The following is a 16,443-nucleotide window of genomic DNA, read 5'->3' as shown; positions in this document are numbered from 1 at the left end:
TTATCTTATCTTCACAATATACTACCACTTATCTATACCATCACAAGAAAAAACACACTCTTTATACGGGTGTAGTATTTCTCCCATTTAGTAAATGAGGGAGTAGTGAATATCAAGTGAAGAAGATGAATGTTTTAGAGGTTACATATACGTTATATGAATTACAATGCATAAAGAGATAAAATAATGGTAGAAGTTACAAGAACTTTATAGCCATATTTTTAACACTAACTCATAAAATTACATATATAAAAATAATAAGAGTAAAGAAATATTAAATGACAAAATTATGATGAAATGTTATAATAATTATCATTTCTTTTCTATATATTAGAAATGATGGTTTTGACATGTTAGTTTATGGGTATTAAAACAAAGTTTTAGGATATTAGGGTCTATAAAATATTTTGCAAGATTAATTTGCTTAGGAAAATTGTATTTTGAGTTTTAATATTTGGACCTTATCAATAACTATAAGAAAAGTCCATCCATTTCAAATTAATTATAACTAATGCCATTACAATAAATTACCACTTTGTCATTGATGCTACTCCTATTTAATTATTATAAATTATTTATATATTAAAAAATTAATAATATTTAATTAAAATAAAATAAATATTTATGACATATCTGCTTCAACCGTAATTATATTATATCATCCCTGTCTAATTATTATATCACATATAATTAATTATTATAAAATATATATATTATTTTATTTATTATTATTATTTCTATATAATAGAAGCGCTGGTTTCGACCAACTGCTTCATTATTTACTATATTACTCTTAATTGCTCTGTGATTTACCACATTACTTCTAACTAATTATTATAAGTCATTTATATATTAGAATTAATAATATTTTTTACTATATTACCCCTAATTAATTATTATAAGTTATTTATATATTAGAGCGCTGGTTTCGACCAGGTGCTTCATTATTTACTATATTACCCCTAATTGCTTCGTGATTTACCATATTATCCCTAATTAATTATTATAAGCCATTTATATATTAGAATTAATAATAGCTTTACTATATAACCCCTAATTAATTATTATAAGTCATTAATATATTAGAATTAATAATATTTAATTAAAAAATAGATATTTATGATGTTTGTTTCAGCTGCTTTAATCATGATTTTACTATATTATTCCTAATTAGTTATTATAAGTCATTTATGTATTAAAAAATTAATAATATTTAATTAAAAAAATAGATGGCATGTCTGCTGCAGCTGCTTCAACCATAATTTTGCTAAATATCGCTCATAATTAATTATTATGAGTCATCTAAGTGTTAAAAATCTAATAATATTTTTAAAAAATAAAATAAACATAAAATGATAAACTAACTTTTGACATATTAAATTAAGTTGACCCCCTTCAATCGTGATTTTACCGTATTACCCCTAATTAATTATTATAAGTCATTTATGTATTAAAAAATTCATAATATTTAATTAAAACATTGGTTTCGACATGACTGCTTCAAGAGTTGCGCCATGATTTTACTATATCACCCCTAATTAATTATTATAAGTAATTTATGTATTAGTATATTAATAGTATTTAATTAAAATAAGAAAAATATGTGTTTATGACATGTTTGTTGCAGCTTCAACCATAATTTTACTAAATATCGCTCCTAATTAATTATGATGAGTCGTCTAAGTATTAAAAAATTAATAATATTTAATAAAATGATAAAATCGATAAATGATAAATTAACTCTTGATGTTTTAAATTAAGTTGGCGTCCTTCAACCTTGATTTTATTGTATCACTCCTAATTAATTATTGTAGGTCATTTATGTATTAAAAAAATAATAATATTTAATTAAAAAAATAGACATTTATGACATGTCTATTTCAGCTGCTTCAATTGTAATTTTACTAAATACTGCTCTTAATTAATCATTTAAGCATTAAAAAATTAATGATATTAAATAAAAAGGAAAAAATAGACATAAAATGATAAGCATGTAGCAGATTGACGTGTTTGTTGTGTTGCCTACTTAGATACTTCCTTTTATATTTGTTTATTTTACTTTCAATTTTAATCTATTATATATTTGAGAATTACTTAAAAGTATTATAAAATAATAATTAACAATTTAAAGTAATTAAAAGACATAAAAAAAATTTGGTTGACTCTCTAAATTTTATTACTGTCACGTAAATTAGAACAGAAGAAAAAGTACTACAAATCACAACAATTAATAATTAAAATATTTTAAAAATATGTAAAAAATTTAGTTAACTCTCAAAAATTGTATCAATACCACACAAATTGAGACAGAGAGTATAACATATATCATTTAAAAATTACATAAAAAGTATTATAAATCATAATAGTTAATCTTGAAAATATTTTTCGCGCTGCCACCTCAATTCTAACTGTTGTTATATTTGGATATCTAGATCTGATAATATCGTTCACCCATCCATAAAAATTTCTTAACTTAGTAGTGGTTCAAAACATTTCAATATCTGTATTTATAAGTGTTTTGCCTTTGAGAAGATGACCCAAGACTTTGTTGTTAATTGAAGTATTTTTTGTTCTAGTTTTTGTATGAAACATTTCAATATGTACATTTATGTTTGTATCTCATTAATATCGAATTTTGATGCTAAAAAATATCTATAGTGTTGAGCCCGTGCTAACATGGGCCATTCACCTCTAGTAAATTAATAATTACCACTTTCTACACTTTATAACATTTATAAATTATCATGTAATTTAATTTAATATTAAAATTCACCAACTACTACTGAGGTATCGGTGGCTATAAATTTAGAATCAACAATTTATTTTTTTTACTAGACAATTTGTGTTAGTTATGTTGGAAAAACAAAATCTTCCATCTCGATAATCATCAATGTCTATTTTTATTATTGTCTTTTTTTTTACCATAAAAAAATATAATACATATATGAGGTTGATTTTTTCTTAATTAGAGATTTGAATTTTGATATCTAAATATAAATTTTTTTTCTATATATAGCGCTACTCCAAATGAATTTATCCGATAATAATCCAAATTAATTGGATTTTAATATGTAGACAGATGTCTCTTTGGGATATCAAACTCCGAGTGAACTTTTTTAAAAGAAAAAGAAAAAAATCTACTACTTTCTTTTGGATAAATAAATAAATGTATATACTATACTTTTTTATTTTATTTTTTTGGTTGCAATGTATAATTTAATGAAGGCATGTGACAGGTAGTTTAATATTATAAAACGAATATTAAATTGTGGGGCCCAAAATTTGATCCGTGACGTCATTTCCTACGTAATCGATAGCAATGTGTTTATTTATTTATTTTTAGGACCCCCCACCCCCACCCCCGCACCACCTATCCTTATTTTTTTTTAATTATTCCGTACTTTCTAGCACTCATCTTTGTTAATTTATTTACAATAATTAATAACTCCTTGGGGAAAAACAAGGTGTATTTAATAGCTCCATATTTTATTATAAATTTCTCAAGACGCCCACCTTTCAACAGCTGCACATGGGGATTTTTAAAAGTGACTATTTGACTTTTTTATTTTATGATGTACAAATTAATTTAATAAATCAGTATTGATATATTTAAAATGTGGATAGATAAGTTTTTTGTTAGAATAACTAATATGTTCTTTAAGCAATACAAAAGTTAAGGATTATTTTTTTCATACTAAACAAATTATTTTTTTCAAAATCATAAGTTATCTACTTAACTGCAAGTCTGAAAAATTACCGCAATATTTTTTTCATGATCTGCTTATAAGTTGTCCGATTAAGAAACTGCCGATTTAAAATATTGCTTACAAGTTGTCTTAAATAAGCTATTTACTCTTTAATTACAAATTTGTTCAAAATAAATATTAAAATACTTAAATGGACACAGACAATGTTGTATAGTATTTTATAAACAAATTTTGCTTTTGGCCCTTTTTCTTTTTTAAATAGTACTCAACCTTTTTTCTCCTCGAAACACACGTCCTTTAAACAATTGCATTCAATTACTTTTCCAGAAACAAAAAAGTGTATAAAATACTTAATTAAAAAATGTCTTACCAACGTGGTCCAAAACTCACAAGGCACCCAAAACTAGGGGCTGTTTTTGTTGCAGTATTATATTTGTAACACCTACCCAGAAACAACTCCACTTGCTCAATATTTTTTGTCTACTTAAGATACGAAGTAATCTACACGTGAAATATTTTTAAAAGAAATTATAAATTTTTAAAAAATAAAAATAAAAAATTGCATTGAGGATTCCAATTATTAAAAAATAATTATAAAATTATTTTTTTTAAAATAATTATTAAAAATAGATTATAAAATTAAGAAAAACACTTAATATTCATCTAATTGTATTTACTCAAATATTTCATGTTATGTTAAGAATTTTTTTTGTTAACATAAATATTAAAGCAAACGTTCTCCTCAATTCTTACTTTTCCATTTTATTACTTTCCTTCGCAATTCTTCTTTGACTTCTTATTTTGCTCCTTTTTATTAAAAATCTTTTCCCACGAAGTTTCATTCATTTTTTTTCTTTTTATTGTTGGTGTTTTTGTACAAGTATAAACCTTATAATAATTTTGGTGTCCAATTTTTTATTTCTTGGGAAGTGGGAGAGGCGACATATATATAGCCTTATTTGTGTAAAATATTCATCTGATTAATCCAAACTTGAAGAATATATTATCATTGGTGATTTATCAATCTTCACGGGGAGATCTACAATAACGTACGGGGTTTTTCGAAAATCTTTATCTGTCACCGTAAGACTTATAATTAAATTAAAAAAATTCTCAATAGATTTAAATATTAATAGGTGGGAATTCATAACTAAGTAATGGCATGACTCAGTGGTAGGAGGTCATGTTATTGATGATTGTGAGTTTGAACCCTTATGGGGGTTTATATTTTTCTATTTCAAGTTTATATATAGTTATAGTGTGAGTTTAAATGTAATCATTTTATTTTTTTCTGGGGTAAATATCTTATTTTAAATTTTAAGAGTGATTATATTAATTTCATATCCAATAGTCATTTTTAAAAATAAAAATTGTTCTCTTTAAATTAATTACACATTTCTACATGATTATCTATATAATATAAAATCAAGCATAAATAAGGTGATCTGAAACTTCTGTATGGACTAGATTTTTCTTTTAAAAAAAGGCGGGGGAGGGGGAGGGGGACATTGTTCCTATTTTTCGCCATTGGATCTAGGATTATATTAGTAAATTTACTCCTTTTTAACTCTGTAATTATATTAAATGACTGCATTAGAAAAAGTGAAAAGTCATTAATTGACCAACTCAGAAGACCCTTCTTTAGTTCACTTAATAACACATTCATATTCTTCATTTAATATATTGTTGATTCTTTTTGTATTTCAACATCAATAGGTCATGGACCATGTAATTTGATGGTGTGAGTTAAGCCTTTTTAGTTATGATCCTTTTTGTATTCCTATCTAATTAGTTAGATAAAAAAAAAAAAAAAAAGGACAACTAACAATTAATGAAATGAACATCATGAACATGATTAATTCAAGAAAAGATTGTGCCATAAAATAGCGTACTTTTGGATGTTTTTAGAATTTCCAACAACGTAAGTGAAAAATGATTTCCTTTGAAAGTTGCATGACTAAAAGGGTTGCATAATTAGGAATAAGATTATGAAGTTCCTACATACTTTAATTTGCACTTCATATTATTTGAACTTTTTTTACATCAAAGTTTTTCTTTTTTTCCAGACGTGAACATTTCACGAGTCTCTCTCTATATGTATGTGGGGGTGGGGGGTAATGTTTGTTGTTTACTTGTTTTGGATAGATCGATTATAGTATTACTTTGTGGCAGTTATATGTATAGTTGTGGTAATGCTTGTTGGTTTGGATAGATCATTGTAGTATTACTTTGTGGTAATCTTATTTCTATTATTACTTATTGTGCTAATACCTATTGTTCTTTACTATATTTTTTTCTAGACTGTTCTTGTCTTAATCCGGGGATCTCTAGCCTTTGAAGTAGCGGTACGAATTGCGCACACTTACCCTCCGCGGAGCCCACTTTGTGGGAATATGCTGGGTATTGTTGTTTACAGGTTTCACATACAAAGTAAGAAAATGGGTAGAGAGAGGAGTGAGGAGGATCAATGATGGAGCAACTTCAGCATCAGTGCCTGAGAGGCCAAAACAGGCAAGTATGACATAAATGGGATACATAGTCAGCCTAGGAGCTGAGGCATATTACCAGTAATCACCACATGAACAAGCTCCATTTTGGAAGTGGTGAAACCTATTTATATCTCTTATAACAATTTCTCGCTGCACAAGTGTTGATATAAACTTGATTGCCGCATGACAGTCTAAACATATTCGTAGATTTTTAATAATCCGAATTGGGCTTCCAGGCGGAGTTCTTAGTAAAGCAAACGCTAAAGCTAACCTCTCGCTGTGTAACCAAAGGAGGCGTATCTTTTCATCATCTTCGACATCAAGTAGAACAACATCACAATTAGGAATGTATCCTCCTCCCTTACTTTTCAAGTTAAACCATTCCAACATTCCGTGTATGAGTTTGATATCAGGATGTGAAGAAGCATCACCAACAGAGAAATAATGAACACTGCCCTGGTTTTCAACCCAACTAAGTCCTGGTTCCTTCTTTAGTCGTTTCTTCTTCATACTTTTCCGAACAAAAGCTACATTCTCCCACCTCTTCGAAGTGGCATACATATTCGATAATAACACATAAGCCGCTTCATCTTGTGGTTCCAATTCAAGCACACGCTGAGCAGCTGTTTTCCCAAGCTCAACTTCATTATGAAGAACACAGGCACCAAGCAAAGCACGCCATACCATGACACTTGGCTCAAATGGGATGTCTTCAATCAACTTAAGAGCCTTATCAAGGTGACCTAAGCGCCCCAAAAGTGATACCATGCATGTATAATGTTCAATCCAAGGTTCGATACCATAATCATCCAGCATCATAGAGAGATAGGCATATCCTTGACTCAAAGATCCTGAATTGCTACATGCTGAAAGAACACCGAGAAATGTTAATTGATTGGGATTGACATGCGATCTGACCATTCTCTCAAAGATATTGAGAGCTTCACTCCCAAGACCATGCATGGAATATGCTGAAACCATAGCATTCCATGAAACAACATCACGCTCATTCATTGTTTCAAACGCCAAACGAGCATCCTTAATACTCCCACATTTTGCATACATATCCACTAAAGCATTTCCAACTGCAAGATCTTGATCGTAAATGGTTTTTATAGTGAAGGAGTGAATTTGATGACCTGTCTCCAATGCAGCCAGGGCTGCACAGGCACGCAGCAGAGAAGAATATGTCACCGATGAACCTCGCACTTGAGCTTCATGCATATCAATAAACAGAGATAGCGCCTTCTCTACATCTCCACATTGAACATGGCCAACGATAATGGTGTTCCATGATACCTCATTTTTGTTCTCCGTCTCCAGAAACATTCCTACGGTATTTTCCATCTTCCCACACTTGGCATACACATCCATGAGGGCATTTGTAACAAACACATCTGAATAAAGACCAAACTTTGTCACGTAGCAGTGGATTTGCATCCCAAGGTCTAACGCCTCCACAGATGCACATGCCTGCAGCACACTAGCAAAAGTAAACTGGTTTGGAACAACTGATTCTCTCCTCATTTGGGAAAAGAACTCCAGTGCCTCATCACAGCGGTTACTCTGTGAAAATCGTGCAATAATAAAACTCCAGTGAACTACATCACGCTCAGGAATCTCTTGAAACACACGCGCAGCGTCATTCAAATCTCCAGATTTACAATATAGGTCAAGCAACGAAATACCAACCGAAGGATCCATCTCATACCTCGTTTTTAATACACATCCATGAACACTCTTTCCCACATCAATGGCCTGTAGACCAAGGCAAGCCTTTATGACACTCGCAAATGTATAATTGTTCGGCATCCAACCCTCCAGCCTCATTTGGGAGAGGCACCCAAGCGCTTCATCAAAACACTCATTTTCTGCATAGCAAGTAACCATCCCTGTCCAAGAAACCATGTCCTTGTCAATAACGCCATCAAAAACATCCCTCGAAAAATCAACAAGTCCTGAAACGGAGTAAGCATCAACGAGGGCAGTAGTAACAAAAGGATTAGAGTCATGTCCAAGCTTATAAATACACGCGTGAATCCTCCAACCCATCTCCGCTTCCTCCATACTCACAAGCACTTTCAAGATCGTCGTGAATACAAACGGGTTCAGCTCATGACCTTCTCTATGCAACCTAACAAACAATTCAACGGCTGCCGTATACTGCTCTGCCTGCAAATAGCCCTGAAGTAACGTAACAAATGAAACGACGTTTCTCGTAGACATTTCGTCGAACAGGTGAACTGCATCATGTAATAACTCACACTTGACGTACAAGTTGAGCAAAATGTTTTGCCCGAATAGGTCTAGACATGCGCCGCCTCTCTTTAAAATGTCGCAGTGGAGTGCCTTTCCAGCGATGAAATCCTTGGTCTTTACGGAACTCTGAAGCAGGTTCGCGTATGCACGAGAATCGAATGATGAAATTTCTTGTAAATTCGTGTGTTGGTTTTTGGTGAAGTGGAAGGATTGGGATGAGAATTGGCAGTGCCATAACAGAACCCAGAATTGGGATTGGAATGCTGGAAGGTTTGCAAATGTTGTCCATGCCTGTCCTCTGCCCAGTACGTACCTCAGCATGCGTGTGTATGTTTAGACATATGCGGGTGCAGGTGCAGGTGCAGGTGCAGGGCGGGGCAAGATAGAAATTTAAAATTTTAGTAAATTTTATGCTTGAATATTTACAGAGGGTTATACCAGTAGACGGGCTGCTCCACTCCATACCAACATGGATTGTGGTGGGGTTTCGATCCTAGTATGGACAAAACTCTATTGGGAGTGACGCACAATTCAGATTAATCAGGATTTTAATGTGGGCATAATCAGAATTCCAATGCGAACATATGGAAAAAAAAAATAAGTATACCTTTTCTGTACAATTTTGAAAAGAAAAAGACATTTTTGTACTCTCTTCCATAGTTCTTGTGTTGGTTGCTCCCAGGTTGGTCCTTTTAGTACATGGAGCCCGTATTGTATGGACTATGGATCACTGGAGTGGCCCATTATGTAGTTATGATGGATTAGTTATGTTGGAATAAGTTATACTGAAATTAGTTATGCTGAGATTATTTTTTATTAAGTATTTGATTTGTTGTATTCAAAGTAATATACATGGTATAATTTCTAAGAATAAATTAATAAATTACTAAAATACTCTCCATCTTATTTAATTTTTTTTATATGTATTTCTTTTCAAACTTTAAATATTTATTTTAAAAATATAACTTTCATCTTATTTAGCTTAATTTTTTTGTGTGCGTGCATTTTCATGATTACGTCGTGTGTATTTTAAAAATAAAACTTTTATCTTATTTAGCTTTAATATTTTTGTGTGTGTCTTCTCATGATTATGTCGTGTGTGTTTAAAAAAAATCTTAGTACATCTTATTTAGTTTGAAATACTAAAAACTTCCAACTTAAGCTTATTAAAGTAAAAAAGGATTTATTGTTTATGTCACTTTATTTAAACACATATCACTCGATATAAAATATTAAAATTCATTTTAATTGATATATATAATATCATTTTTCATGTGATTAAAAAACTATTTAATTTAAAATACGTAATTCAACAATGGAGTCGACATTTCAATTGTTTTTTAGAGAAATTAAAATATTTAAATAAACATAATAATTATTCAAATAAATTTAACGTATAATATATTCATAAATAAAATATATATGTGTGTGTGGAATGAAAATCATAGGTTTTGGGGATAGTTTTGTCATTTTATAATGTTATCCAAGGATAAATTAGGGTGGGATAACTTATACCACCAAATGTGTGGGATAAATTATCTCAACTACTATTAATCCCGGAATAAGTTATTTCGAGTATTACCAACCAAATGATGCATTAAAAAAATTATTTTGAGACTATTATTTTATCCCAGAATTATTTGCTCTATTACCTCACACCAAACGACCCCTGAGTTTTTATATATTACTTCAAATCTCATTCCACTAAATTAATTACAAAAATTTCTTCTAAATCTCTAAACAAGTTCTTTATCAGATACATCACTACCCAATATTATACACAACACACAACTCCTATTTTTTCTCCCTAAATCACGGTGATATTGACGCAGATTAAGCCAAAATTCCGTTGTTGATGCAGAACTTGTTTATCCTCTAATCCATCAACATTAAAGTTACAACTTCCACAACCTTCATTAACTGTATGCATCAACTCCTATTGAAGTTGGTATTGAGTTTGTGCCTGGTGAATTTGATTTCGAAGGTATGATTTTTATGTTCTTGATAGATAAATTTCTTGCATATACATTATTATTATGTATCGTAGTAGAAAATTTAACTAATGATAATGTAAATGGTGAATCTGATACATAAGTATAATACACTGAGACATTGCATGCTTTCTGATACATACTGAAATTTGCGTGTGATTTACGTTTTTTTAACATCTGATACATTCACTTTACTAAGTCTGATATATAGTTCTAGGGGTAATAAGACATTGCATGCTTTCTGATACATATTAATATTTATATGTGATTTTGATTTTTGTTATACCTGATACATCAATATACTGAGATTGATATATAGATCTAATTTTAACGATATATTACATTTTTTATGATACATAATAAGAAATTTCATATGATTTGAGTTAGTTTACACCTAATACATTCAACATATTTGTTACGATGCATAGATCAATTTTTTTAAGATATATCATTATATCTAATAGATACTAAATTTTGAACTTGTTTTGGATTGTCTTGCAAACGATATATTAAAAATGTTGGGCATAACTGATATATATGTATTGTATTTATAGTTCATCTAAAAAAAATACGTAGTAGCTTATGTATCATTATCAATAATATGTTTTGAATTAGGTAAATATAAGTTTTTCTGACGTTCTTTGCTGATTTAATTTTGTATTTTTATGTAATATTTTTAATTTAGAGGATTTGAGAGAATTGTGATTGGAGGATGGTGATTCAAATTTGAATCATGAAGTTGTTGCTAATTTTAAGGATTCAAGAAACATATCCCAATCAAAATTTCACTAATTTCTCTATCATTTAATCTCCTACCATTATTTTTCTTTTTTATAGGCAAATAATTTGCTAGTTATGTATCTGTTACTTATGTATATGTAATTGTGAAAAAAGTTGAGAGAAAGTGCAATTAGGTAGCAAACTGTTGTGGTTTATGTTATTTGCCCAAATTATAGACTCTATTTTATACACTAAGGTAAGAAAAGTGCATCTAAATTATAGCACATTTTAAAAAATAATTATATCTAAATTATTGAGAGTATAAATTTTAGGAAAAATAGTCTCGTGGATTCAAGTATTTGTCCTGATTTGTAAACTAGATACTTCTACTTACAATTTTGTTATCTGCGTCATTAAACCCATAAAAAGAAGTACTTTAAAACATTTACCCATCAAAACATACTCTCTCCATTTAAAAAAGAATGACCTGATTTAACTTGACACGAAATTTAATAAATTAAGAAAGACTTTTGCCATGGCATCAAAATATATATAAGTTACCAATTATACCCTTAACTTAAGAAAAATAATTTTTAAATAAATTGTATAGAAAGAAGCAAAAGGTCAATGATAGGTGTCCATATAAAAAACAGGTGTTGAGTGTACTTGATAACACGCCTAACATTCTCTTTCATTACAGGTAACAATTAAATGTATCCGCTACTCCACCCTTAATCAGAGGTCGAAGGTTCTACTTTGGGCATGGAGAAAACTCTGTTGGGAGCGCTACCCCCGAATGGAGCCCTACCCCGCGCGAATTCGAATTAGTCGAACTCCAAAGCGGATACCAAACACCGAATGGCAAAAAAAAAAATGCATCCATTTGTTTTTCTCATTCTCAGCACAACCTAGTAGGAGTAAACTCCTTTGAATGTTCAACTCTTTTCTCCCAATTTGAAGAAAAAAAACATGGCTAATGAAAAAGTTGTATTTAATTTTTTTCAGCAATTACAGGTATTTTTGTTTTAAATTTCTTCTACTCCATTCTTGATTATAGAGTAAATACTTTTGTTACTGTATTTTTTTTATTATATCAGTAATATAATGGAATTAATTTTTTTAAAAGAATTTATTCCCAAATATATCCCACTTGTATATGATAATGATGGAATATGTTTTTTTTAAAAAAAATTACTCCACTCCTAATTTCTCATAGCCTCCGGTAATAAGTAGCGTATTGGGCGGTAAAGTTTCATTTTCCTCCATGACGCCAAATTTTTTTACTATTGCTTTCAATTTACTAATCATAATAAAATTGCAGTGTGTATTTATAGAGATTTTGAGACTTCATTTCTTACAAAATTATACTGTTCTATTGCATATTATCTTCTTCTCAGTTTTAATTTCCTATAATATGTTGTAAATATAAAAACAAAGAGCTCACAATTAGAATCAATTACAGAAAATTCAAGACTAAAATATAAGGACCGTCAAGCTAATGGTGAATGGCTTTTGAAAGAAAGCAAAGCTGGGCGCCTCAGAGATGGATCAATATTCGATCTTTAGCTTGTGCTATTCATGCGTCGACATCAACTGTTTTCCGACGTATCAAATAAGGTGCTATGAGGGCGCACACAAATGCTATAAAGCCTCATTTGATGGAGAAAAATAAAAAGATATGAGTCAAGTTTTGTTTATCAATGCAGCATTCCGGATACACTTCATTTGAATCTAAATTTTTCAAATATGTTTAATTATGTTCACATAGATGAAAAATGATTTTTTCTATCAAAGAAATGTGAAAGGTACTATCTCCTCCCAGAAGAACTAGAATCTAATCCACATAGATCATGTAAAAGTAAGAATTTTAATACCAAAGTGATGTTCATGGCTGTTGTCCCACGTCCCAAATTTGATCACAATGGAGTTGAGTTGTTTTCAGGAAAAATAGGAATTTTTTCTTTTGTTGTAAAAGAGGCAGTTATGAGGAGTAACAAAAATCGAGTTGTGGGGACTTTGGAAGCAAAGCCCATATTATCTGTGACTAGAGATATAAATAGGTCTTGCTTGATCGAAAAAATTCTTTCCGCAGTTAGATCAAAATGGCCAGTTTCAGAGTTAAATACTCCCATTTTTATTCAACAAGACAATGCAAGACCTCATATTAATGTAAATGATATGGAATTTAATGAAGCTGCTCGAGAAGGTGGATTTGAAATAGTTCAGACTTAAATGTTTTAGATCTTGGATTCTCTAGAGCCATTCAATCCCTTCAATACCAAAAGGCTCCTTTAAATATTGATGAGTTGATAAATGCAATTGAAACATCTTTTAATGAAATGAAAGTGGAGCAACTCAATCATGTGTTTTTAACTTTGCAATCTTGCATGATTGAGGTTATGAAAGCTAAAGGCGGGAACAACTATAAAGTGCCTCACTTGATGAAAGAAAGATTAGAACGAGAAGGAAGTCTTCTAGTTCAACTTTGTTGTGATACTGATGCTGTCAGTGAAGCTAGTGCTTTCCTCCAAATGTGATATAGGATATATGCATGTCAATGCTAGTAGAAGTACAATCTATTTTTAAAGTTTACTGTTTTTCTCTTCTGTAGCCTTGGGCATCTTGCATCTTTTTTGTATGAACTCCTACTTGTAAATGATCTCTTCTTGGTATAAGCTCCATTATGTAGATGACCTCTTTTTTGTAGTACTCATAAATTCTTATATGTAGATGACTATTCTTTTAGACAAACTCCTATATATTGATGGCTGTTTTTTTTTGTATGAAGTCCTAAATTTAAAGTTGTGCGTGAAAAGATTGTGCATGTGAGTATTATGTTTGTTCTTTAATGTCCTTATATATACTCTTTTTTTTTTTTTAATTTTATTTTGTTCTTTGCTTAATATAAGCAAACTGCTAAGAAAAATCTTTGTTGAAGCTATATATTGCAACTGGTCAAGTAATGAGAATTGCTTTGAAAAAAAGGGAAAGCATAAAAATTACTCCAGGAAAAGAATAAAAAACCAAAAAAAAAAAAAAAGTTAAAGTGACAACATTGATGTGATTTGATGAGTTGCATATTTTTAAATTTCTAATTGATAAAAAATATATTAACCTGACAGATATCTATGTTAGTGGGTCCATATTTAGTGAATATTGAAAATGATAGCAAGGGTATTAATGGAATTTCAAAAGTTTAAAATTGCTTAAAAAAAACAAAGGTCATTCTTTTTTAAACAGCCTCAATAAGAAAAGTAAATTATTTTTTTTAAATGGAGGAAGTAACATTTTAAACCCTCTTTTCATCCAACAAATATGAGTGTAATACACTCGATGATGCGTAATATGCCACAATATTTTTCAATAACACGTAGAAAATTAAATATTTAGAACATATATAAAGTATAATTTATTTATTTTTTGAAAAATAAACTCCCCACGTCACCCCCGCACCTCTCATTCTTGTCTTTTTCGTACCACCGTCAACCCATACCATTCATCAAAGAGTTCAATTTTTGAAACAATTCTTGAATTTGAATTTTGATTTGTGGGTTCAAGTTAAAGATTGAAGTCTTAAAATAATATTAGAGAACCCATTTTTTTGTGAAAATTTGCGGGTGGGTGAGCGGATATGGAGTGGGGGGTAGAATAGGAAAGAGAATTAGGGGCTTGTGGAAATGGTGACAAGATTTTTGATAATGAAAATGGAGGAAAAACAGGAGTGATTTTTGTGTGTGTGATGTGCGTATTAAGGGCCCGTTTGACCATGAAAATTTTTCTCTTTTTTTTAAAAAAAAATTTTGGAGTTGAAAATTGTGGTGTTTGGCCATGAAAATTTGAAAAATAATTTCGGGATTTTTTTTTTTGAAAAGGGAAAACAGTTTTTTGTTGTTTTCACAATTTTCCAACTCCAATTCCAATTTTTATTATTATTATATATAATTCCAATATTTTAAATTTTTACATAAAACTCTCCTTATAAAATTACTTTTTCAATATTACGTATAAATCAGTTTTTGTAGACACGTAATTTTGTCCTTTCTCAAAAATATTTTAATTATTTTTATTTTATTTATTTATTTTATTTTATTTTATTCACCTTATCATACTTTTGTTTAATTAATAATTTCTCAAAAAAAAAAAAGAATTGAAAATAATTAAATACATAAAATATTTGTCACCTCACTATGCCACATCAACACCTCACTTTCCATTTTTCATTAGATACATGCAAAAGGCACACGCTCTACTCATTTTTTCACACGTCATCCTCATCTTTCCACATGCCACACGAACTTTTTTCACATGCCACAGACTTATTCCCTCAACCCACCAATTATATACTTCTACATAGGATAATAAATAAAGAAAAAAAATCAAATAAAAAATAAAAAAGGAAAATTCTAAAGAGGGAGGCTCATTCTTTCATCATCATCTTCTCCACAATAACAATAATCACCAAATCATCTTCCTGACAAGAACGAAAAAACGAGGGAGAGAAAGAAAGAATCGCGTGAGAAAAAAATCAAGATAGAAAAAGGGTCTGACAATGGGAATCCGGCGTAAACAGTGCCGGTGAACAGTAATAGCGTGAAAAGTAACGGCGTGAACAGTAACGGTGAACAATGTCGGTGAAAAGTGACGGAGAACGGGTCATTATTTCTCATTGTTGAGTTGGATTGTTGGTGTTAAAGTTCGGCTTGAGATTTTCGGGTGCGAACTTTTTTTATTCGAATAACATTGAGTTTGAAAGCTTCAAATTGAGGTCCAATTTTACTCTCTTTCTCTTTTTATTTCATTGTTTATTATATTTAGTGTTATTTTGACTCGTGATTTGTTTGCTTGATTATGGTTGATGAAATGGTATCTCGTTTGAGAATTGAAATTGGTTGTTTGGGGATGGAATTGAGAAATTGATAAAAAGTTGAATTTAGATTAACTTTGGTTTATTGTTGTTTTGTTTAATTCGTAATGAGCATGAATATTGTTGGAATGTGATAGAATTATGATATGTTGAAATGGATAGACAAATGTCGGTTTGGGTAGGCAAAACTTAGGAGTGATGTGTTTATTAAATGTTTTAAATGTTTAATATGCGTGTGAATGTTTGGTTTCTAGTTCATCGTGTTTGATTCAAATGTATTTATTTAGCCGGGGAATGCCCCGAGACACAATGTATTTATTCACCGAAAAATGCCCCGACATACTATGTTGGCGGAAGATGTTCGTAAGGAAGGCCCGACGCGTCGGGTAAAGTACGAGAGCGTAGTTAGTATT

At 30.2% G+C, this 16,443-nt stretch overlaps 1 protein-coding gene across 1 annotated transcript; it reads right to left on the bottom strand.

Moving 5' to 3' along the window:
* Window positions 1-6,162: 6,162 nt before the first annotated feature.
* On the bottom strand, window positions 6,163-9,150 carry LOC107862131 (putative pentatricopeptide repeat-containing protein At5g13230, mitochondrial). Its single transcript, XM_016707596.2, has one exon. The coding sequence runs from the start codon at window positions 8,774-8,776 to the stop codon at window positions 6,269-6,271; it is 2,508 nt and encodes an 835-aa protein (XP_016563082.1). The 5' UTR covers window positions 8,777-9,150; the 3' UTR covers window positions 6,163-6,268.
* Window positions 9,151-16,443: the final 7,293 nt, after the last annotated feature.

The sequence above is a fragment of the Capsicum annuum genome, chromosome 3 (assembly GCF_002878395.1).
Source record: "Capsicum annuum cultivar UCD-10X-F1 chromosome 3, UCD10Xv1.1, whole genome shotgun sequence".
NCBI lineage: Eukaryota > Viridiplantae > Streptophyta > Magnoliopsida > Solanales > Solanaceae > Capsicum > Capsicum annuum.
Note: the sequence above shows the minus strand (reverse complement) of the source record. Positions and strands in the feature narration are given on the sequence as shown.